Source organism: Apis cerana, linkage group LG11, assembly GCF_029169275.1.
Source record: "Apis cerana isolate GH-2021 linkage group LG11, AcerK_1.0, whole genome shotgun sequence".
NCBI lineage: Eukaryota > Metazoa > Arthropoda > Insecta > Hymenoptera > Apidae > Apis > Apis cerana.
This window is the reverse complement of record NC_083862.1, coordinates 13,912,522-13,935,309: the sequence shown is the minus strand read 5'-3', so window position 1 is coordinate 13,935,309 and position 22,788 is coordinate 13,912,522. Positions and strand designations below refer to the sequence as shown.

The 22,788-nt window shown below is 25.0% G+C and overlaps 4 protein-coding genes across 24 annotated transcripts; 2 read left to right on the top strand and 2 right to left on the bottom strand.

The window, feature by feature from the left end:
• Positions 1-273: 273 nt before the first annotated feature.
• Positions 274-7,619, bottom strand: LOC107995855 (putative RNA-binding protein Luc7-like 2). 11 transcript variants are annotated; one of them, XM_062082218.1, is made up of 7 exons: positions 7,124-7,224; positions 3,861-4,183; positions 3,700-3,787; positions 2,594-2,642; positions 1,896-1,994; positions 1,041-1,789; positions 274-861 (listed from the first exon to the last, which is right to left on the bottom strand). In XM_062082218.1, exons 5-7 carry the CDS (start codon positions 1,989-1,991, stop codon positions 783-785), a joined length of 924 nt encoding a protein of 307 aa, XP_061938202.1. In that variant the 5' UTR covers positions 1,992-1,994; positions 2,594-2,642; positions 3,700-3,787; positions 3,861-4,183; positions 7,124-7,224; the 3' UTR covers positions 274-782. The 11 variants fall into 11 exon arrangements, with proteins under 11 accessions (XP_061938202.1, XP_061938204.1, XP_061938205.1 ...); XM_062082220.1 differs by having other exon boundaries at positions 3,700-3,783; XM_062082221.1 differs by having other exon boundaries at positions 2,594-3,787; positions 3,861-3,986; positions 4,066-4,183.
• Positions 7,620-8,153: 534 nt separating this feature from the next.
• Positions 8,154-12,351, top strand: LOC108003228 (histone-arginine methyltransferase CARMER). 2 transcript variants are annotated; one of them, XM_017065369.3, is made up of 8 exons: positions 8,154-8,535; positions 9,149-9,289; positions 9,367-9,861; positions 9,938-10,204; positions 10,304-10,526; positions 10,629-10,915; positions 10,988-11,124; positions 11,321-12,351. In XM_017065369.3, the coding sequence occupies exons 1-8, from the start codon at positions 8,403-8,405 to the stop codon at positions 11,447-11,449; spliced, it is 1,812 nt and encodes a 603-aa protein (XP_016920858.1). In that variant the 5' UTR covers positions 8,154-8,402; the 3' UTR covers positions 11,450-12,351. The 2 variants fall into 2 exon arrangements, with proteins under 2 accessions (XP_016920858.1, XP_016920860.1); XM_017065371.3 differs by having other exon boundaries at positions 8,155-8,535; positions 11,339-12,351.
• Positions 12,352-16,572: 4,221 nt separating this feature from the next.
• Positions 16,573-18,800, top strand: LOC107995976 (putative Dol-P-Glc:Glc(2)Man(9)GlcNAc(2)-PP-Dol alpha-1,2-glucosyltransferase). The gene is made up of 4 exons (XM_017053800.3): positions 16,573-17,030; positions 17,354-17,696; positions 17,778-17,917; positions 17,993-18,800. The coding sequence occupies exons 1-4, from the start codon at positions 16,854-16,856 to the stop codon at positions 18,728-18,730; spliced, it is 1,398 nt and encodes a 465-aa protein (XP_016909289.1). The 5' UTR covers positions 16,573-16,853; the 3' UTR covers positions 18,731-18,800.
• On the bottom strand, positions 18,419-22,339 carry LOC107995974 (annexin B11). 10 transcript variants are annotated; one of them, XM_017053791.3, is made up of 9 exons: positions 21,938-22,339; positions 21,666-21,724; positions 20,767-21,327; positions 20,475-20,651; positions 20,176-20,380; positions 19,924-20,076; positions 19,673-19,846; positions 19,418-19,599; positions 18,419-19,346 (listed from the first exon to the last, which is right to left on the bottom strand). In XM_017053791.3, the coding sequence occupies exons 2-9, from the start codon at positions 21,681-21,683 to the stop codon at positions 19,296-19,298; spliced, it is 1,521 nt and encodes a 506-aa protein (XP_016909280.1). In that variant the 5' UTR covers positions 21,684-21,724; positions 21,938-22,339; the 3' UTR covers positions 18,419-19,295. The 10 variants fall into 10 exon arrangements, with proteins under 10 accessions (XP_016909280.1, XP_016909283.1, XP_016909281.1 ...); XM_017053794.3 differs by having other exon boundaries at positions 21,666-21,710; positions 21,938-22,120; XM_017053792.3 differs by having other exon boundaries at positions 21,828-22,115.
• Positions 22,340-22,788: the final 449 nt, after the last annotated feature.

Here is a 22,788-nt window from a genome sequence, read left to right as displayed (position 1 = left end):
ATTTGAAGTTTTCGTAGCTTTGTATCACAGTTATTATTGTTAAGGATTTCGCGTATAAATCTCGTTCTTTAGAAAAAAATTTATGACGTTTCATAAACTTCTAATTGTATCTCTTAATTTCTGATAAAAGTGAGTTATAAAATTTATGAACCGTTAAAATTTTTATTCTTAGAAGGCAATTTATAATCGAAACTTTTTACAATAATAACTTTTTTTTTTTATTTTACGAATTAACTAAAATACAAGGTTATGAGAAAATGCACGATTGCAATATTTTGAACCAATAATTATTTAAATGTATATATTTTTAGATCATATCTTCATTTCTTATGCTCATATAATAATCACATAAAATCATGTAATCATATTATAAATATGTAACATTTTCAAATATTATGGATTTATGCTTGAATTATTCTTATGTACATGAAATAATAACTAGATTTAAAAGTATAATCGATATATCAAGAAATAGAATAAGTATATTAGTATATTAATATCTAATAAATTCATTCCTGTTTTTACACTGACAGGTGAATATATCTAATTTTACATAAAGATATATTTCGAAATATTGATATTCTCAATAAAGTGTGATGGACATAATGTACAAATCTTAATTTATATTCTTGAAAAAAAATCTCTATTGAAAAAATGATATTCTGCAAATATTTTGTTTTTTTGTTCCTTCTTTTTCTTTTACATACATTGTGCATAAATAAGCACGTGAAAATTCATACGAAGAAAAAATGATTGAGCATAATTAAAAATGATAATTAATTTTATCTTTTTCGATCATTAGATCCACTATGGCGAGAACGGGATCGACGGTTACGGCTACTACTGCGTGAACGTTTTGATCTAAAACAAATCAAATAATTATTCTTAGCAACTAAAACTATAAAAATCTAATTGTGTTTTATTTGTTTACAGATTCCAATTCCGTGATAGCAAAATGTTATTTGAATTTTCACAAGAAATTTATTATAGAAAATGTTAGAATGTAAATTTTCATTTAATTTTTCACGACTTTTACCAACCTTTTTCCACGACTGCGACTTCGAGAGCGTGACTTTCTCCTATCTCTATCTCTCCGTTCGCGATCTCGATCTCTATCGCGATCACGATCACGATCACGATCGCGGTCGCGATCACGGTCACGGTCACGATCTCTGTCGCGATCACGATCACGATCACGATCACGATCACGTTCACGATCGCGATCGCGATCTTTGTCTCTGTAACCCAATCCTCCACGTCGGCTATCACGATCACGTTCACGATCGTCTCTATCTCTATCTCTGCGTCTATCCAATAATGATTCTCTTTTTTCTTTGCGTCGTTCTTCGACGGTTTTTTGAAGTTCTGCTAACTTTTCTCGAATCTTGATAAAGCCTAGATGTAATTTTCCACCGAAATGATCCGCTAATCGTCGATCATTATCATGAATTCCAAGATATGCGCTGCAAACCTCGCAAACTCTTAATTTTTGTTGTTGATAACTGGATGCAGGCATACTATTCCGATATTCTTGTTCAGCCTCATTTTTCTTCTTTCGTAATTCATCAATCTCACCCATAAGCTTCATGGATTCCTCAACAAAGCCTTCCTCGCCAAGTTGCTCGGCTTTAGCCAATTTTTTGCCAATTTCTTCAGCGAGTACATGAACGTTATTCGCCTTTGCCGCTACTTCAGCGCTAAGTTCTTCTTGCGTTTCCGCGAGACGTTGTTTTGCTTGCTCTGTACGACGATCGCAATCGGCAATAAAATTTTGTAAATGTTCCATAGCCTTGAAATAAAAAGTATTCGCAAATTATAAAATAAGTTTTGAAAAATATTATAAAATTTAAACTGTCCAATTTATATTTGATATTTAAAAAAAAGGAAATACTCACATCGATGTCGTAAAAATGGTCCTTCTTCTTTTGTGCAGCCTCATAGTCAGCCCGTAGGGCCAAGTCGTGAATCTGGGGGCATTCTCCCAGGTCCATGCGCTGCGATTCACAAACCATTTGATATTAGCTTATTATTATATTCAATTCCAAGAAGCCTCATTGGGTTTATTTTATATATATATATATACATATATATACATATAATCCCTCCCGACTTGTTTTATGAAAGATTATATTACGACAAGAACAAGATTCTCAATTGGCTGTTCCGTAAATAGAAAACTAAACTAGTTAAGTCTTAGATAAAATTAACTAAATTATTTAAAACATAACAACGGCAGAAATTAAAAACCCTAATTATCTATAGAAAGATACGTGTAAATATATATTTTTTTCTCCTTCTCTTTTTTTTTTTTTTTTTTTTATTTAGATATAAGAACATACAAACACTTTCGATATAAATATTCGAGCTTACAAAGTAATTATATCTACGTGTATATATATTTTTTTTTTAAATCGAGTAAATAAATATACTATTACATATATTTATTTATTCATACATATATACACGCATATATCCTTACATTCGACCAATATAATATCATTATATTTTTTTCTTTTTTTTTTTTTTTTTTTTTTATAGACAAAGTAAAAATGCAATTCAATTTACAGATAAATATTTTGTTATGTTCACTTACAGAGTGGTAACACCTCTCCGCCTGACACGACAATGCGATGGCAATGAAGCTACAATCAGCACACACCTTAAGTTCATATGTTCAATGGTCTATGAAACAACTTATAGCCTAATAGGTTTATTATACTATATACGGTAGAACACGAAATTTCCATATGTGAATTCTAGACGATTTAGAAAACGAATTCAATACGTACATCCAATGCTGAAGAAAATTTTTCTAATAAAACTGGCGCGTTGTATAGTTCCCCTAAATAAATGTCTCTCTCCCTCTCGCTCACTGTTCATGCCACTTTTCACTCTCTTTTTTTCTCATGGATAATTTTATCGCCTTGCAAATTGCCAAAATAAAACGCTTAATCATTAACGATCATTGCATAATTTTCCTCTTGATTTTAGTTTGTCTCTGTTTCTCTTTCTCTCTCTCTCTCTCTCTTATTCACTCATTCATTCATTCGCTCAGTCACTCATTTCTTTCTTTTTTTATTAAAATTATCATTATTATTTTCAAATAAAACGGAGATTTAATAGATTTAAAGTTTTATGAAGAATATAAACTGAAAGAAATACTATTGCGCGTTACGATAATACGCATTATGATTAATTTCATACATTTCAATTCTACATAGACTTTCCCTAATGGTACACATGTTTGAAAGAATGATGAATTGGAAAATATCAATATTTGAATTTTAACATCACAAGATTAACATAAACTAAAACCTCGATTGAAGATTTCATTAAATTAATCGTTTGCATTTTTTTTTTTACAAATTTTTACAATTCTTTTTTTACAAATTGAAAGTTAATCAAAAAATCTTTTGAATGAATTGTAATAGTAATTGTATTGAAACTTATCCATCTATATGACATTATAAATTTACATGAATTAACCAATCGAAGTTTTATTGTATATTAATTAATTGAAAAAAACAAATTTTGGTTTTAAGAAAGAAATATTTACAATTCCGAGACTCAATTTTTCAAAAAAATGTACTTTTCTTGGCAATTCGCATTTCCTTTCTTTTGTCTTTTTTCTTTAATTTTCATTTTTTCTTTTTTTCTTTTCTTTTCTTTTTTTTTTTTTTTTTTTTTTAATTTACTTACAGATCACTGCTTCATTTCCTGTACCCATTATATCTCCGAGGATGAATACGATTTTCACACATACTTTCAAAGTAAACTTCATTTCTACCTGCCGTAAACGGCATTATTAGTAAGAAGCGACAATAAGACATCGTCTCATGAATCAGCATGACGCTACTCACCAACTTTATACAGGCCTTTCGGGGTCTCGGAATTAATATTCAACACTCAGCCTCGCCACCGTTGACCGGTAGAGGGGCTGAGGTAACCGCTCGCCTTTATATATATCATTAATCAAATTAATATACCTAGTATTTGAATTATGTTAAGAGATAATCAAATTGTAGAATTGTAATACGTACGTCCTCTTCGCTTTTCAGTACTTACAGTAACGCGCATGTGAGAGCGAGAAGTACAACACGACATATGAGCGGACAATACTCGCAACAATATTGTACAATGGATCTGATTGGAATTGCTTTTTCCAGAGACTCTGGAAATAGAACTGTAGGTACATTGACATTAGTGAACTTGTATATTCGTCATTCTCGCGAGTATTTGCCAGAAATATTTCGTTTTTTTTTTTTTCTTAAAAATTTCTTTGCATAATTTTTTTTTTATTTCAAATTAATATCTTTAAATACTTCGTTTTATTTATTTTTTTTCTCGTATCTTGTAAAACTGTTTATAATATTACCCTAATAAACCTAAGCGTAAAATATTAGAAGGGTGCTTGCTAACTGCGATAAGAGACGCCCTCCTATGCACCGAATGCTAGGCTGCGAGTCTCCTTTTATTAATGTCCCTGAGCATGTAATACTTTCAAGCAAATTCTTTAATATAAACTAAATAAAACATAATTCTTTGTTCTTTTTTTTTTTTTTTTTAATCATCGAATGAAAAAAATTACAAATAAGAACTAAATGTAACAATTCCCTATGTGACATTACAAACACTTAATATAGACGCTTTATATTGACTCGCATTTTCAATGATAAGAAATTTTCAACCACAACGCTATTCACGTTTATTGCATTTGCTGAAATTAAAAAATAAGATAATTAAAAAAATTTTTTTTAAATATGTTTTTAATATTGCTTGAATAAATGTGAAATATATTTGAGCTGAAAATGCAGTTACTCATTTAAAACCATTTTTTAAAGAAAATTTGAAGCGAACATAGAAAACACATAGAAAATAATTTGTAATGTCGCCTTACTAATTAAATACTATAAGTATTTTGGCGATTATAGAATCGAATAATAAAAAAGAAACTGAATTTTCAATTTTTTTAACAAACACCCTTTGGACCAATTCGCACAAGATGACAAAGAAATGCGCGAAGCAGTACTATAAAAATACTATTATCTTGTTGATAGAAAAATCATATTTTCACTATAAGCGTAAAATATTTGCTTCTATATCAACCGTATTTACATCATTCGAAATTTCCTACATGCATGTTTCGTGATTGTATGGGGCTATTAAAATAAATGTAGTTTTTTAATATATTTCTAGGTTTCACGAAGAAAAGAAGTGAGATGAAATTTGAAAAATATTGGGTTGTATATTCATAAAATATATTTTAGGAGACAATTAATATATTTAAATTATAACTTCTTTATGCAGATACATATTTATGTACAAAATTTATTATTTATAATTTACTGTACCATGAAATTTTATTTTATAAACTAATGAAATTGATTTCAAAAATAATATAAGTGATGATATAATATGAATAAATATTTTAAATCAAAAATTAAAATATTCTCTATCTCATTTTCTTCTTTTAAAAAATTTAAAGGGCTATTTCTTATTTATCATTATTTGCTGCCCCGTGTTGCACTTCAACGCCTATCTGGTGTGAATTGATCGGAATCAATTCTCCGAATATATCACACAAATTTCATCCTATTATTTGTATATTGCAAAACTGAATTGTGTTTAATTATTTTGTATTTTATATAAAATCGATCAGACCAATTGGCACTGATGAAAAATAATATTATATTATGTATAATGTATTTAAAGTTTTTTTCTTATACTATACAAAATTATAAAAATTGTTATATAAATACAAAAAAAAAAGAATTATCAGTGTATTTGTGTATTTAACATAATACATAAATATATATATGATACATAAATATATATATATATATATATATATTTAAATATATGTTATTAAACAAAAATACTTTCAAAAAAATTTTGCAACCAGACTTATTTTTAAATAATTTGATAAAAATTGTAATTCAATAATAATCAAATAATTTCATAGTTACACGATTCAAAATATAATATTATATAGATGTATTACAAAATATAAATATATTGATTTTTTAAAAAAATAAAAAGAACAATACATAAAAAATAAAATTTTATTAAATTTATCAATATACAGTTATCAAATCATATATATTTTTTATCTTTAAAAAATATGAAATATCATTTAAATACGATTGATAAGATAAATTGAAAAAATAAAAAGATGTTTAATAATATCAACTAATAGCATAATAAAAGATGATTATATGTATAATATGAAATATATATGTGTATAATTTTTCTTTCTTCTATTATACATATGCATGTACATATATATTTATACATTTAGTGCATGAAATATATAAAATATATAAAAATATATTGTATTTTAAATGTTAATATAAATTCATTGATAAGAATAATTATTTTTTGATTAAAGATTCTATAATAAAATATAGTATTTGTTTATTTATATAAAATTATACATTTTTTTAAAGATTCTTAATTTCTTAATTATTTAGTGAAAAAATAAAATATGAAACTAAATGCTATACTAAATTATTATTACTAAAATTGTTAAAAATAAAAATTATGATATTTATACTTCATATATAATCAATGATATTATATTTTTTTTCTACAATAAAAAGCTTGGATAAAACATAATATCTAAAGCTATTGTAAGTTATATATGTGCAAACCAAATGATATTAATATAACAACTATTTCTAATTATTTTTGTTATATATCATTTTTATTTTATATAAGAAAAAATCAAATATTTTTAACATATTAAAACACAAACCATAATTTAATATTAAAATACTCATAGTTACAAATTGTTACAGATTTCATACATATGATTTATGTTTATTTTTAATGAATTAATAAATATGTATTTTGGCAACATTGCTATTTTGCAACATAAAAAAGAAAAAAGAAGCAAATAAATTTACTAAAAAGAAAAAAAGCAATTGAATCGTGTAACCAGAATGAGCTGAAAAAATGTAATAGCAAAAAAATGAAACATGACATCACTAGTATTGATGTCTGATTGCTTTTATATTAATGTAAAGAAGTATCAAAAGGGAAATACGAAAATGCTCTACTGTAGTGCAAAAGTGCCAATGGTATGTCATCGATATTCAATATGTAATAACTGAAACAAACTCACTGTTGATGATAAGATTTCATGTGGACAGCATGCCAGCAAAAAGCTCTTGCAGACCTTTGGATCCGAGTACTTCACTTGAAATTTGTTATTTTCACCTAAAATTATGATATATTTATTAATAAAATAGATAACTATATAAGTAATTATGAAAAGTGTAAGCCACCATCTTGTATTTTTGTATGAAAGATTTCAAATAACTGTAAATAATAAAGTTACAAAAAATAATCGTGTTTCTATATGAAATGATAATACATACCATTCCGTCCAGTTCCCATCAATTGGTCGAGCATAGCGCGCATTTGGTCGTGAGCAGTCATTTTTTGAGAGAGTGCAATATTTCAGATGCACTGTCAAAAATGGGGGTGAGCAATCAGCCACGCCGCTAGCTTTCGAGTTTCGAGTTATTGTCCAACTCGTATTTATCGATCAGAGAATCGTATACCACTAATCGTATGCGCGTGATTCGTACAGGTCGTTCTAGAAAATATATAAAACTTCCGTGCATATAACTTTGTGACCAATAACATTTCAGATTTTATACACATATTCAAAACCTGATTTTGATTGGTTATCATTTTATTAACAATCTCATAATTTAATAATCAAATTATTATATAATAAAGATTAATAATATATATAACATAACATTCTTAATTTAATGCAAACGTTTTAAAAATTATAAATATATCTTATTAATTTTTAATATTTTTATAGAATAACATTGTATAATTTTAAGTTGGTAATGGATTAACCAAATTTTTCGTATTTCCTAAAGAAAATATAGATAATAGTTCATATTCAAAAGTTAACAATTATACAAAAAATATAAATTATAAAAAAATATTTTAAATATAAAATGAACATACATTTAATTGCAAGTAATATATGAAATATCTAATAAAAAATATAGAAGATACAATTACATATCTATAATTAGTGCAATAATGATGTATTTCATTTTTATCTTAATCATGATTATCTAGTTATTGTGAATCTAGGGAGTTTAATTAGCTATATATTCAGTACTCTAGTAACCCTATTGCGCGTGTGTAATACGCGCCGGGGGTGGTTAGTCGATGGTTCGGTCTACGAACGTGAAAAATTGTAATTTCAAGCAAGATCTGTTTAATATTATTTGAGTGATTTGTATCGAGAGAGGCGATATCGTATATTTTTTTGTTTTTATTGAAAATTTTCCGGAAAACAACGTTAAGATAAGACAAGCGTGGTAGAACCAATTACAGAACTGCAGCGTACAATACGCACGCGGTGTCTAAAAATGGCGAAAGTGTTTCGCGCGGTGACAGTATCGACTTTGTCAAACAATGGACAGTCAACAGCAAAATTTAATAAGCCGGTCACGCTTAATATCAACTATGATCCACAAGGTCTTAGCATTGAATTCCTTGCAGGTACTTATTTGTCAATAAATAATTAATTACAAATTATATTATTGTCGTTATGAAATAGACAACATAACCATACTTAAATAAGCGTTTATAATCTTTCTTTAAATTAAAATTTAATGACAATTGTTAGTATGTATGATTGTTGAAATTTTTTTAATTTGTTATACAAGAATATATAAAAAATAGAATACTATTAATATTGTATTGTTATATTTCTCGTTAACTATCTAGTTGAATATACAATATTTACGATGTAATTATTCTCTTATATAAATATAATTTTCGTTTATAATGAATATTAATAAATTTTAAATAATTTAATAATAAGTAAATTTTTGTTTAAACATTTGGAATTATTCTTTATATTTCGAGAAAGAAAATGCATAATATATAATTGTGTTCGTTTATTGTTTTTAAATATTCTTTATAATTTTTATCAATTTATTAATATAGCAATTTAATAATTTTATCATAAAAAAAATTTTATAATAAAAATATTTTAAATATAGAAAGAATATTTTAAATAATTTTAAGAAGATTTTAAAAATATTAATAATTTTTAATTATTTTATAAATATAAAAGATATTTTTTTATATCTTTTATTTTTCTCAATAGGAGATATAATTGGTAGGGATAAAACAACATTATTGGAATTCCCAGTAACTCCTACTACAGAATGTTCTAGAGTTTCATCTAGAAGTTATGTATTCACATTTGATACAGATAGTTTACTTATAACATTTGCTAATGAAACAGGTGAGCTAATAAACAATTACATATTAAAATTGTGCTATTTAATCTGATTTTTTATATCATTAATAACATTTTTTTAGATTTTAGAAATTTTCATTCACAAATATTGAAACTGAAAAATGGCAAAGGTGTTTCTGCATTTAATGAAAGGACGGAAGAATCTTCAGCTATGCAATATTTTCAATTTTATGGTTATTTATCCCAGCAACAAAATATGATGCAAGATTATATTAGAACTAGTACCTACCAGCGAGCAATTCTAGGAAATCTTTCTGACTTTAAAGATAAAGTTGTATTAGATGTAGGTGCAGGTTCTGGAATATTATCATTCTTTGCAGTTCAAGCTGGTGCAAAGAAAGTATATGCAGTGGAAGCAAGTAATATGGCAAATCATGCAGAACTATTAGTTGCTGCAAATAATTTATCAGATAAGATTATTGTCATAGCTGGTAAAATAGAAGAAATTGATTTACCAGAAAAAGTAGATTGCATAGTAAGTGAACCAATGGGTTATATGTTGTACAATGAAAGAATGCTTGAAACATATCTTCATGCTAAAAAGTGGTTAGTTCCAGGTAAATATTTTACAATTTTTTTTTTAAATTCATTTACATCTGTTATAATAACAACAGTTAAATAATCATTATACAGGTGGAAGAATGTTTCCCTCTCGAGGAGATCTTCACATCGCACCGTTTTCCGATGAAAATCTTTATATGGAACAATTTAATAAAGCTAACTTTTGGTACCAAACATGTTTTCATGGTGTAGATCTTTCAGCAATGCGAAATAACGCGATGAAAGAATACTTTAGACAGCCAATTGTTGATACCTTTGATATAAGAATTTGTATGGCTAAATCTATCAGACATATTGTAGATTTTCAAACTGCTAACGAGACTGATTTACATAAAATAGGTGAAAATTTGTATATTGTATATGGTTTTCATAAAATATATTATATAAATAAGATTTTCAATAATAAAAATATGTTACTTCATTTTATCTATTCTTTAGAAATCGATGTTGATTTTCATATATTGGAAAGTGGTACTTGTCATGGCCTTGCATTTTGGTTTGATGTTGCATTTATTGGATCGACACAACAGGTTTGGTTAAGTACAGCTCCAACAGAACCTCTTACCCATTGGTATCAAGTTCGTTGTCTTCTGGAAAATCCTTTGTTTTGTAAAAGTGGCCAGCTATTATCCGGAAAAGTTATTCTTATTGCGAATAAAAGGTGAAGTAAATTCTACTAGTAATAATAATTTAATTTATAAAATTTCAAAATTTTATTAATATAAAATATATATATATAATTTCATATAAAACAATGTTTTAGACAATCATATGATGTAACAATAGAATTAAAACTGGAAGGAACGAATATGGAAAGCAGTAGTAATACTTTGGATTTGAAAAATCCATACTTTAGATATACAGGTGCAGCAGCGCAACCTCCACCTGGTTTAAATAATACCTCACCTAGCGAATCTTATTGGACAACTTTAGATGCACAAGGTGCCAGACAAGCAGTAAATATGGTTAATGGAATGTCTGTGAATGGTTTAGGAGAAGTTTCTATGGACGCTACCGCAGCAGTGAATCCCAGTAATTTACTTGCAATAGGTAAAAAATAGTTAAAATAACTTTTTATTTTAAGAATATAAAATAATTATTTTTTGTGTGGGTTTAATTTAGGAGGCCAGCCAAATATTCATCCAGGTTCAATTTCAAGTACAGGTAGGGGTCGAGTAGGAGGTACAGCAACGAGTACACAAGCAGCACAATTAATAGGTGGTGGAATTACACCAAATATGTTTACATCTCCCGCTACGGTAAGTGTAAAAATGTTTTAATTAGATTATGAGCGAGCTAATCTTTATGGTACCAGAGTGTACTAACATATATGCACCATATTCATGTACAATATGTATAAATATTTGCACCAAATTTAGCTCGCTAAATAATTAATAAAATTAAAGCAAAAGGATACTAAAGTGTACGCCTGCCTGCGTGTCTTTCGCGCTACAGCTTGGTGTTACTTTCCAGCAATCGCTGGTCCTTGGCAATACTTCACATTATCCAGTGAATCCCAGCTTGATGATTGGAGATTACGTGACACCTGGTAATGGCATATCATCTCAAACGTATCGACAATGATCAATGGTGAAATCATTTTGTATTGAATATTCCCATACGGCAAAACAATTAAGTGAACGCCATAGTACGAGCAGTAGCGAGGATATCAGCAACAACAATAAACAGAGCCGCAAGTTGGTGTTTAGTTCTCCAGCAAGTAAATTACGACTCTCATCTGCTGTTCGTATCTTAAATGCAGTTAATTTGGCCAATCTTAACACGAATATTGGTCATGTTAATGGCAACAGCAATAACAACTTCGCTTACTTTAATAAAGTTATTATTGGTTCTGGGTTTGGATTTGGATGGAGCGCTAGAAGAAATAAATCACAATGGGAAGCACGTTGGAGGAGAGTGCGAACCGTCCTCTCGTAGTTTTCATTGATTTTTGATTAGCCTTTATTCAATTGAAGTCCCTTGAAGATTTGATCTTCCAAATTGAGAAGTGCATGCTTGCCAAATGTACCCGAGAAAATAATATTTTTTAATGACAATACAGTTTACTAATGCGTAATATACGCAACAACTATTTTATGGAGTCCTGATACAATATCGTTTATATATCAAAATCAGATTAACGAAAGCAACCGGAAATAACTGCAGTTGCAATATTTTCTTCTTTTTTGTTCAATGTATATCTTTCAAAGTTTCAAAGCTACAATGCATGTAAGCTTGATTGAACTTTGATCATAAGTAATTTTTACACAATATGTAGGTATACATAGCGTAATGACGTTCCGAATATTTCGAAAAGTGCAAAAAGCAATAATTCGTTAGAGATACGATATGGAGCACTCTGTGGCATTGCCTGTTATTGATATATTAGTTTTTTTTAAGTAATTACATATAAAAACTACGTCCTTATAATTTTCATCTATTTAAAGCATAAAAAAAGAAAAAAAATAAATTCTGTGAAAATTCCATATAGTTAATTAATTTCATTCAATTTCTGTACTATTATTTTTTATTTTTTAACAAATAATATTCTGTTAATTATTTATAACTTAGAAAAAAAATTGTATATAATTAACTACGATCGACCGATAATATAATTTACATTAAAAATAAGCGAAAGAAGAATATATTCCAATAAAATGATGATAAATTATGTTGTGATTCATATCTAGCTGACTTACTGTATTGTATTATTGCAATGTACAGATATTAGAATAGCTTGTACAGGCACAATTTCAAATTTGTGACATTTATATTACATATCGGCCTTCGGTCAATAGGATTAATTCTATATTTTTAGTGTACTTTTATTATAGTAGAATTCTACAGCCTACATATGTCTTATAGCAATTAATAATTTCATTGAGTAACTAAATTCCTTTTTTTTTATTGAAAGTGAAAAAGAAATGGATTTTGTCATTTTAATTAAATAATTATAATATTCATAAATTTCTAAATTAAAAAAAATGAAAACAATTAAAGAATATATAAAATATAATTTATTATTATGGATTTTTTTTATCTTAAAAGATTTTTCAAATTTATTCATATTTTTTTTTATTTTGACAGATAATATAAATTGAATAAAATCCATTTGTTTCATATTTCAACTATAACAATTTTGTTACACGATGAAATAAAAATAAGAAAAAATTTTTTACAATTTAAGTAATAAATGACTTATTTAATTCTATGACAAATTAAAAATACAGATAATCTTCTAATAATAAGTATTCCTGTGACATTTGTAGAAATGAAGTAAATATGTCAATATTATTTTTTATATTTTTTTTTATAATAATTTAAATATAAAATGTTTTCTTTTTTTTTTCTTTTTTTTTGGTTAAAATTTAATAAAATATAATTTTTTATTATTTTTTTTTTCATAAAAACATAACATAAATATAAAAATTCTTAAATCTCTTTTGTATTATTTTTTATTTTTATATTTTCCATTAAGTTTGACTTTACTTCTTTCTACAAAATATTTTCATTTTAAATCATTTTAAATCTCCCTATTATTAGAAGATTATTTTTGTTTTTAATATAATTGTATATATATTTTTAATTTTTATAAGTTGATTTTATTCAGATCTCGGTAATAATGTTTAAGTCTTATTAGTTCCTAAGGAGTGCTCTTTATTTGTTATCTGCACAAAAAGTTGCTTTTATTTTAAGATAGCTATCTTTTTATCTTTTGTACTTTGACAAGTACTTTCAAGCTTAATGAACCGGTATTAGTTACACATTGCTTTCACAGAAAAGGAAATCACTTAGTTTAAGATTAATGCTTGTAACGTTATAATTGAAATTTTAAAATCTCAATATATAATATAAATTTATTTTTTTATTTTTTATTATCATTATTACAAAGGATTTCCTTTATCCATGGGAGTGATGCTAAATGTATAAATAACATGCTAGTATTCTTTGATGTTTTTTTAAGGAGTGGTTATAGTTGTATGAAACGTATAATTTTTTAGTGTATGTATTTAGTATTTGAGATAACATTGACTGCAGGCATTCCACAAGTGCTGATAACATTATACAATTCGTTATTCTATATAAAACAAGAACATGTCTCTTCCAATCTCGTAATTTCACTCATCTCTTTTCATTTTTTCTTTCAAGAAATTGAAAAACATTAAAAGCAATATTTAGAATCGAATGCGTACAAAAGTATAAGTTACCGTGTGTTTTAAGTTTCAATAGGAGAGACAAAAGATTGAATAAAAATAAGCATATACTTTTTTGATATTTTTCTAGATATTGCTTTCAGTGTTAGCATGTGTACTTTTTAGTACATGCCCTTTTTTCTCTCCCCCCCCCCCCTCTTTTTATTCCGTTTTAGAAAATTTTTAAATGACTGAAAGATACAAAATATCTCAGGTAGCCAAGTGAGTTTGAAGAATACTGTTTTATATATTTTCTGCCATTTTTCAATTGTGCGCTCGAATTTCGAAAACTAATGATTACTATGTGAAATAGAAGGAATAAGTTCTTCCTTGTTAAAATGCATACTCTTCAAATTAAGCTTAGTAAAATGCTTTCATTGAGATAAGATATATTTGCAAGTAATATATATTAGTTTGTTAGCAGTGAAAAAGTTTGCGTGCTAAAAAGATTTATTATTATTCAATAATGTCATTTCTGATATTCTACAATTTATAGTTCTCTTATAATCTGTGTGATACAAGAAAAGTTATTAGGAGATGTAGAAAGTATTAAGTATTAATTCATTTGCAACAAGAAATATAATTTAAACTTTATATATCTTAATTAAATAATTTTAAACTAATTAATTTATAAAGTATTAAATTCTATGATATATAACTTTTGGTGACATTATAAAATTATATTTATTAAATTTTTCCTGTTGTTAATGAATTAATCAATTTTCCACTTTCTTTTAAATAGTCAAACACGAGTGATTTTTTTTAATTATGAATATTTTGTAACGTGATTTCAATTCTTTTTTATACATTAAAATTTTCTAAAATAATTGAAACAATCTTATTTCAATATTGTTATGAAGTATTTATTTATTATTAATTGAATTTTTTATCCATTACGAATATATAAATTTTTGTGTTTAAAATTATTTATTAATAATTATGGTTCTACATATCATTTAAAAAATATCAAAATTTTTATTTGGATGCAAAATATTTTTTCATTATTCATTTCAATTTAAAAATATAAATTAATATCTTTCTATTTTTATTTGGATTTTATGAAACTTTTAAATTTATAAAAAAAATATTTAATTATATATAACAATTTTATAGGTCTGTTTAGAATTTACTGTAATTTGATAAAAATAAATATTTGTAATATATTTGTAATAAGCTCAAAAATGTCATAATTTTGTTTCTCAAGCAATTGTATATCACTTATATATTATGTATAATTTGTATCATGCTTTATTTGTTTTAGACTGATTAAGAAAATGAAAATAGAAGTAAAAAGTGATTAATAAGTATACTCTTCACTTAAAAAAATTAGATACTAGAATTTAAATAAAGAAAATGCTCAGCTTTGTATAGTGCATACATACAAAACTTATAAATTTGTATATGCATTAACATTCGTGATATATACAGTTTGCCTATGTCTTTTTTATGTATAATATATCTATATGTATAAAAGGATCATGTTTTACATTTATGATAGTTACAAAATATCTATCTTACACATAATTGTGTATTGTACTTCAAGAAATTTCGATTATTTTACATTCAGTATATTAAAAATTTATCCTGTAATTATTCTCAGGTAAAAAAATGTCATAAAGTTCGATATTTACGATGTGAAACGATTTACATTTGAACGATCAGGAAACCATTAAATGGAATAGAATCAAATTGAACATTAATGTGTTATTCTAATATATTATAGCCTTTATAAACTCCATTTAATAATACATCGAAGAGGAATTATACACGGTCATTCAAGAACTAAAGGATTCATATTAAAATCAAAGAAAGGAATGAAAATTCACAAAATTCGATTTAATCAATTTATATTGATATGTTTGATAACAAATTATTAGAATGAATTATATTTGCTTCTATTTTAATTTGAAAATTTAATAATAATTTTAAATTTCGTAAAATTAACAAAAATTAATAAAAATTTATATATATTATATATATATATATATACAAAATTTTTAATTTCTAATTTGAATTTTAAATATTTATAAGAATTGGTATATTGATAAATTGTTTCCTAATTCCTGTACAACATATCCTTAAAAAAAAGTATCCTTAAAATATTAAATATTTGTTTTTGTCTAATGTATTCATTTTTTTAAAGATTTTAATTAAAGAAAATAGAAAATAAGCACAATATTTAAATAAGAAGCGTAACATATTAGAACAATCTAGTATTTGCAATCCACTTATTTGTATAATATTAATATTTGTATTCTATCAATATTTCTACAGATAAAAGGGAAAAAAAATTGCTCAGATTATTTTATTCAATCTGAAATTAAGTTCAAATAAACTTATTTACGTCATATTATTGTGAAATTCATTTATTAAACATATAACAATATAAAAATTATTTTTTTAAAGTTAATATTTTTAAAATTACTTAATAGATAATGTATTTTTTATGTTCCCGCTTCTTCTTTAAATTGTAATTTTTATAAATCGATATATCGACTGATTTTAAAATATTGATTTAGCGTTAACTTCAGAGTGGAAATGTTTTAGTAATTATTAATATCACAAAAAGTATAAGGCATTCTAAATGAATGTGTTAAATTGTAAAATTAAATTATAAAAAAAATTAAATTAATTATTAAACTATGATTCTTGAAACTTTTAATAGATATATATGAAAATGAAATGTTATAACATTTTATTATATCTTTGATTGAGTGCGGATTATTTTGTAATTATAAATTATTTTATTTTTTCTAAATCTATAAATCTTTATTTTCTTTTTATTTCAATAAACGATGAATGAATCTATGATTAAACTTATTCAATATTCACAAAAAATATTAATAGTAATAATTTGTTCAAATATAGTAATATTATTTATTTATTTAAACCATGTACAACCTTACTATTTTATCGATGAAATTTTTCACGTATCTCAGACTTTGCAATATTGTAATAATAATTTTACACAGGTACGTTTTATTATTTTTTTATTTTTTGTAAGATAAAATATTATTATTGAATATTATATACACTATATATATTATATGATGTTTTTGAATATTGTCTATGAGTATTTAAAAAATAAAATTATTTTAGTTGTACATAAATCATTTTACAACTTGACAACTTAAAGAAAAGTTATAAATTTTTTTTTTATTTATATATATATATATATATTATTTGAAGTTCTTTTACATCATTAAATTATTTATTAAGCATTAATAATTCCCACAAAAAACAATAAAGTAATGAAAAATTATATTTGAATATATTTAGAGAATGTTATTTTCAGTGGAATCCTAAAATTACTACTTTACCTGGTTTATATTTAATTACAACTCTGATTTTATCACCTTTGAAACTCTGTAATATCTTTTACATGAGATGCATAAACTTGTTTGGAACATTTTTAAATCTCTATCTTGCTCAAAATATAATTAAAAAAATTTCAATAATTTATTGGAAACAAAGATGGAATGATTGGATGAAACTTATTGTGGCTTGTAATATTATGTTTTTTCCACCCTTATTTTTCTGGCATTTTTTATATTATACAGACGTTGCATCAGTTAATGCAATATTACTGATGTTATTGTTACATTTATATAAACAATTTAAAACTGCAGCTTTTATAGGTATGTATAAAAAGAAATAAATTGTAGAATATTACAAGAATATTAAATTTGAAAAATAGCAATTATAATTATAATATACAGGACTTTTATCTATATTAATTCGACAAACAAATATTATTTGGGTTGCATTTATTACTGTGGAACATTTATTTGATTTATTAGATCATAAAATAAGTAAATTAATTTCATATGAACAGTATAATTCAATAATTTATTTAAAAGTGAGTAAATTATTATTACAAAAAAAATAAAAATATTTATTATATTTGAAATTTATATTATTATGTAATTTTTAGCTATTATGGAAAAGAATAATAGAAGAAACATGTCATGAATGGAAGTTACTTGCAAAATTTATCCTACAGTTGTGTGTACAATTGCTTCCATACATTATAGTATGTTTATTATTTGTTTCTTTTGTTCTATGGAACAAAGGAATTGTAGTTGGTGATAGAACAGCTCATGTTCCTACTTTTCATATTCCTCAATTGTTATATTTTTCTATTTTTCTGTTTTGTTTTTTATGGCCATATATGATTATTTCCTGGAAAAATTATTTTAAGTTTATTAGTAAACATTGGATATTTGCAAGTTGTAGTATTATTTTTTTAATTATAATTGTTCATTTTAATACTTTTGTTCATCCATATATGTTAGCTGATAATAGACATTATGTATTTTACTTTTGGAATAAGTTTATGGGAAGATACAAACAGTTTAAATATTTTTTGGTACCATTATACTCATTTACTTTGTATACAATGTTTCATGGGCTTAAACATTTAAGATTTATAACACAGATTAATTATATTCTTATGGTTTCTATAGTACTCATTCCACAATTATTAGTAGAACCAAGATATTTTATCATTCCATATATACTTTACCGTTGTTTTATTACAAAACCAAAAACATGGCAAATTATTGCAGAATCAATAACTACATTAATAATAAATTTTTTACAATTTTATATTTTTATCAATAAAGTTTTTTATTGGAATGATCAGCCTTATCCTCAAAGAATTTCTTGGTAAATTAAGGAATGATAAATATATACAATTGTAAATATATTATTTATTTAATAAAATTTTAAAATATTTAAAATTTTTACATTTTTATTTTCTTTCATTTATTTTTATTTTAGAATATTCATAAAATATATAATATTATATAGAAATATGTATATATGTAGCATATATAAAATAAAAATGATAACAATATATTTTATAAATATTAAAATACTAGTCATCATTTTATTGTCAATATTTTTTCGTTTTTAAATATTTTATTGTAGATTTGTAATTAAATAATATTTTTATAATACTTCAATTTTTAACAATAATATAAAGATTTGAGATTCATCATACAAAGCTTTACCTTATACCTCATATTATAATATATGCAAACTTTTATAAGTTTTTTTATGTAATTAAAGTTGTAATTAAAAGTTTTTATGTAAATTATAATATATAATATTTCAATATATTATTCATTTACATCAATATATCAAGCAATCAAGAATATACAAACAAATATATAAATTGTAAAATATTTGAAAAAGTCATTAAATGGAACCAAATATAACTTCTGTTAATAGTTTTAAGAAATGAGTGCTAGAAGACATTTCTTGTAATGACCAGAACAATCACCCTGTAAAAATATGATCATTAGATTTGATTTTTTATTTTTTTATATTATATTATTCTATTAAATATACTAACGGAAATAAAATCTTCCAGTGATTCATTATATCGCTGTCTAAATATTTCTTTGATTTCTCCCATGTCTATTTCACAACGAGTAACAACCAATCTGATTAAACGATCATCATCTGTACCAAGACCCTTCATGCTTTTATATAATTGTTCAGCAAAGAAACCTGCTCTATCTTTAACGCATTCCACTATAAATTAATTTTGCATTAATATATAATTTTAAAAATATATGTGTAAAATAATATAATATTTATTATTTACCAATTGCTAAAAGACCTTTCTTAATATCACCCGAAAACTCGTTTTTGATTGCAGTTTCAATGTTGTTACCAGTAATATTTTCATATTCTTCAAATATTTGTTTCAGTTGTGGAACATTTCTTTGAACAAGTATTGAGTTAAATACTGATTCATCAGTTCCAAAACGAAGTTCACCTAAAATGAAAAATCAAAGTGATAATTTTAAAGATTTTGAAAATATCACAAAATATTTATATTATTACAGAAATTACCAGCTCTGAGAAGCTCTTTTGCATCTTCTATAGCAGATGCAGGATTTACATCAAATGATTCATCTCTATTAGCACAACATAATGATACCATTAATCGCTTGAAATTTCCAGAAGTATCAGCTCTTAAATCATCCTCTAGTGTTTTTCCATACACTAAATGAAAAAAAATATTGACAATTTTTAATAAAGAATTTGTAATATTATATAATTACATTATCTCATATATAAAACATTATCTCAAACAAAACTTACTTGCTTCATAAGCTTGTTTAATTACACAAATCTCATGATTAGACATAGTACATAATACTTCGATAAGAACGCATTCGTCGGTACCAATACCTGCCATTGCATCATGCAATTCTTTTGCATAAAATTGTGGTAATGGCATCATCATAGCAAGAATTAATTTTTCGAAATTACCCGATAATTCGGATTTTAAATCTTTTATAAGATCCTGTTTTATTATTAAAAAAATTTTAATTAATTTTTAATAATTGTTTTTCTTTAATTTAATTTTTAATATTGTATATTAAATTTTAATTTTTTACCTTCCCATATAAAGTCTTAAATTGAACAGCAATTTCTTGGCGCTGTAGATTACTACGATTGGCAAGTACATTAATAATAGCCTTTTCATCTGTACCAAAACCTTTCATTGCTTTCCTTAAAATTTCTGCATCTGCTCTGGCATCAAAATCATTATATGATATGACTGTAGGAGATAACTGTAATCCAAAAAAACAAATCATATACAATATTTTTAATAAGGAAACATAGAGTAAAATACATTTAATATTTAAAAAAATGTAGTCTTTTATATATATCTTCATTTAATCTCACCTTAGGCGCAAACTGATTTCTCCGGGGGGCTGGGGCTGGATGAGCTTGATAAGATCTATCCTTGTGTGGAGAATAGAATCCTGCACCCTGCCCCCCAGGATAGCTTCCGCCTTGATAGGAGCTTGAATTATTTGAATAAACATTGGGACCAAAGGTATAAGGAGAAGATGTATTAAAATATTCTTTTGAGTCTGATATAGTCTGAAGATTTGGATAATTATAATTTTGCTGTTGTTGTGGATATATTGTAGATTGATTTAGATATGATTGCTGCATTTGTTGAGAATAAGAGGAAATCGATTTTTGAGGAGTTTCTGGAGTTGCAGGAGGATATTGAGAATATTGATTAGGTATAGGATGAGAAGGTTGTGTTGGATAAGGAGTTAAGACTTGAGAAGGATAAGGCTGTGGCATTCCAAAAGATACAGGAGGAATATTTGTAAAGCCTATATTGCCACTTTGAGAATAAGGCGGAGCACCGGGGGCAGAGGGTGTACCAGGTGGAAGCCCAAATGATGTTGGTGGTTTTACATTTCCAGGAATCACTGGTGGTGGTGGTCCCTTTGATAGTCAGAGTACAAATAGAAAATGTTATAATCAAATTTTTATATACTCTGGAAAAAAGGTAGTTGGAAAAAAGGTAAATAGAAGGAATGCAGGTCTTAGTTATTTCAAATAAAAAAGAATTTTGAATAAAATTGCATTAAAAATGTATATTACATTATATATAAGATTTCTGTATATTAAGAAAAATAATATCTATAAGACTCATTTTCATAATATTTTTTTCATTGAAAATATCTCATTTACAAATATTTCAATTTGTTAACGAAATATAAAAATGTATAATATTATAAAAAAAAAATTTATAATAAAAAAGAGAAAGTAAGTATACTTACTTGATAACCGTAACTCATTTTGGTTGGTTCGCTGTAAAACAATCGCTGGACACAAAAATCTATAATTAAAAAATGTATTAAATGTAAATAAAATGAAAAAAAAAATGTCTCATAATTATTCTGACAAACCTAAGAACTTAATGAAAAAAAAACAAACTTAACGATGTTCAACGGAAGCACTTGCTGCGAACAATGGCAAAGAAACCGTTTTGATGTAACTATTGCAACTCTATATAAAGTTATTTACGTTACAAGAAGATTTTAGAGCTTACCTAAACTTTCGTAGAATCGTATCTATAGATATCGACAATTTTATTTGTATGATATATAGATAACGATACTTGAACTAAAAGTTTATTCTTTATAAATGGGAATTTAAAAGAAATTGCTTAACGGAAGTTATAGAAAAACAATTTTATAACATAACGACGTCACATTGACAAGTTGACGTAAGCACAATGAATTATCGAGTCAAAGGAAACATATAATAGTTCAAATACGGTAATATTAAAAAATACTAAAATAAAATTTAAAATATTTTTAAATATTATTAGCTGTTTAAAAGAGACTTCTTTATTTCACATATTTAAATGTACGTATTTAAATCATATATATATAATAAATGAAATTAAACTTCAATCTTTGTATCGCTTTTTAATATATAGATATATTTTTCAATATATTCTTTCTTCTAAGAAAAATTTTTTTCCAATTTTAATATTTTTGTGAATTTCTTATTTCGAAACATTCATATACAATTTTATTTATGATATTTCTCAAATTAGTATTTTTAAGTAATAAATTGTCGCTTTATTTCTTCTTTTTTTTTTAAATTGTTAATTGGATATTTTATATTATGTTTAAATTAAATAAGAAACTAAATAATGAATTTAATATTAATGGCGCTATCTCGCGGACAAACTGTAGAAGCTATAATTTAATAAGAAGATAGAATATACGAAAAATTATATATTCGTCATAAATAAAAAAAATAACATTATAGAAAAAAAATAGAGAATTGATTGATAGTACTATCTCTTGAATATTAAAAATGTTTTTCTTAAAAATACTCAAAAAATAATACTGATTCTTAAATCTTATATTACTTTATTCTGTCTTTAAA

Coding starts and splice junctions, on each gene's coding strand:
- LOC107995974 (XM_017053791.3), bottom strand. Junction 20,381..20,474: donor TTAAGACTTTATATGGGAAG/GTAAAAAATTAA, acceptor ATAATAAAACAG/GATCTTATAAAAGATTTAAA. Junction 19,847..19,923: donor AAAAGAGCTTCTCAGAGCTG/GTAATTTCTGTA, acceptor TTTTCATTTTAG/GTGAACTTCGTTTTGGAACT.
- LOC107995855 (XM_062082215.1), bottom strand. CDS start 7,440: ATGACTGCTCACGACCAAATGCGCGCTATGCTCGACCAATTGATGGGA. Junction 7,219..7,379: donor GATGGGAACTGGACGGAATG/GTATGTATTATC, acceptor TCATAATTTTAG/GTGAAAATAACAAATTTCAA. Junction 1,790..1,895: donor ACCATTTTTACGACATCGAT/GTGAGTATTTCC, acceptor TTTTATTTCAAG/GCTATGGAACATTTACAAAA.
- LOC108003228 (XM_017065369.3), top strand. CDS start 8,403: ATGGCGAAAGTGTTTCGCGCGGTGACAGTATCGACTTTGTCAAACAAT. Junction 9,290..9,366: donor AACATTTGCTAATGAAACAG/GTGAGCTAATAA, acceptor ACATTTTTTTAG/ATTTTAGAAATTTTCATTCA. Junction 9,862..9,937: donor TAAAAAGTGGTTAGTTCCAG/GTAAATATTTTA, acceptor ATCATTATACAG/GTGGAAGAATGTTTCCCTCT.
- LOC107995976 (XM_017053800.3), top strand. CDS start 16,854: ATGAATGAATCTATGATTAAACTTATTCAATATTCACAAAAAATATTA. Junction 17,031..17,353: donor GTAATAATAATTTTACACAG/GTACGTTTTATT, acceptor TGTTATTTTCAG/TGGAATCCTAAAATTACTAC. Junction 17,697..17,777: donor TAAAACTGCAGCTTTTATAG/GTATGTATAAAA, acceptor TATAATATACAG/GACTTTTATCTATATTAATT.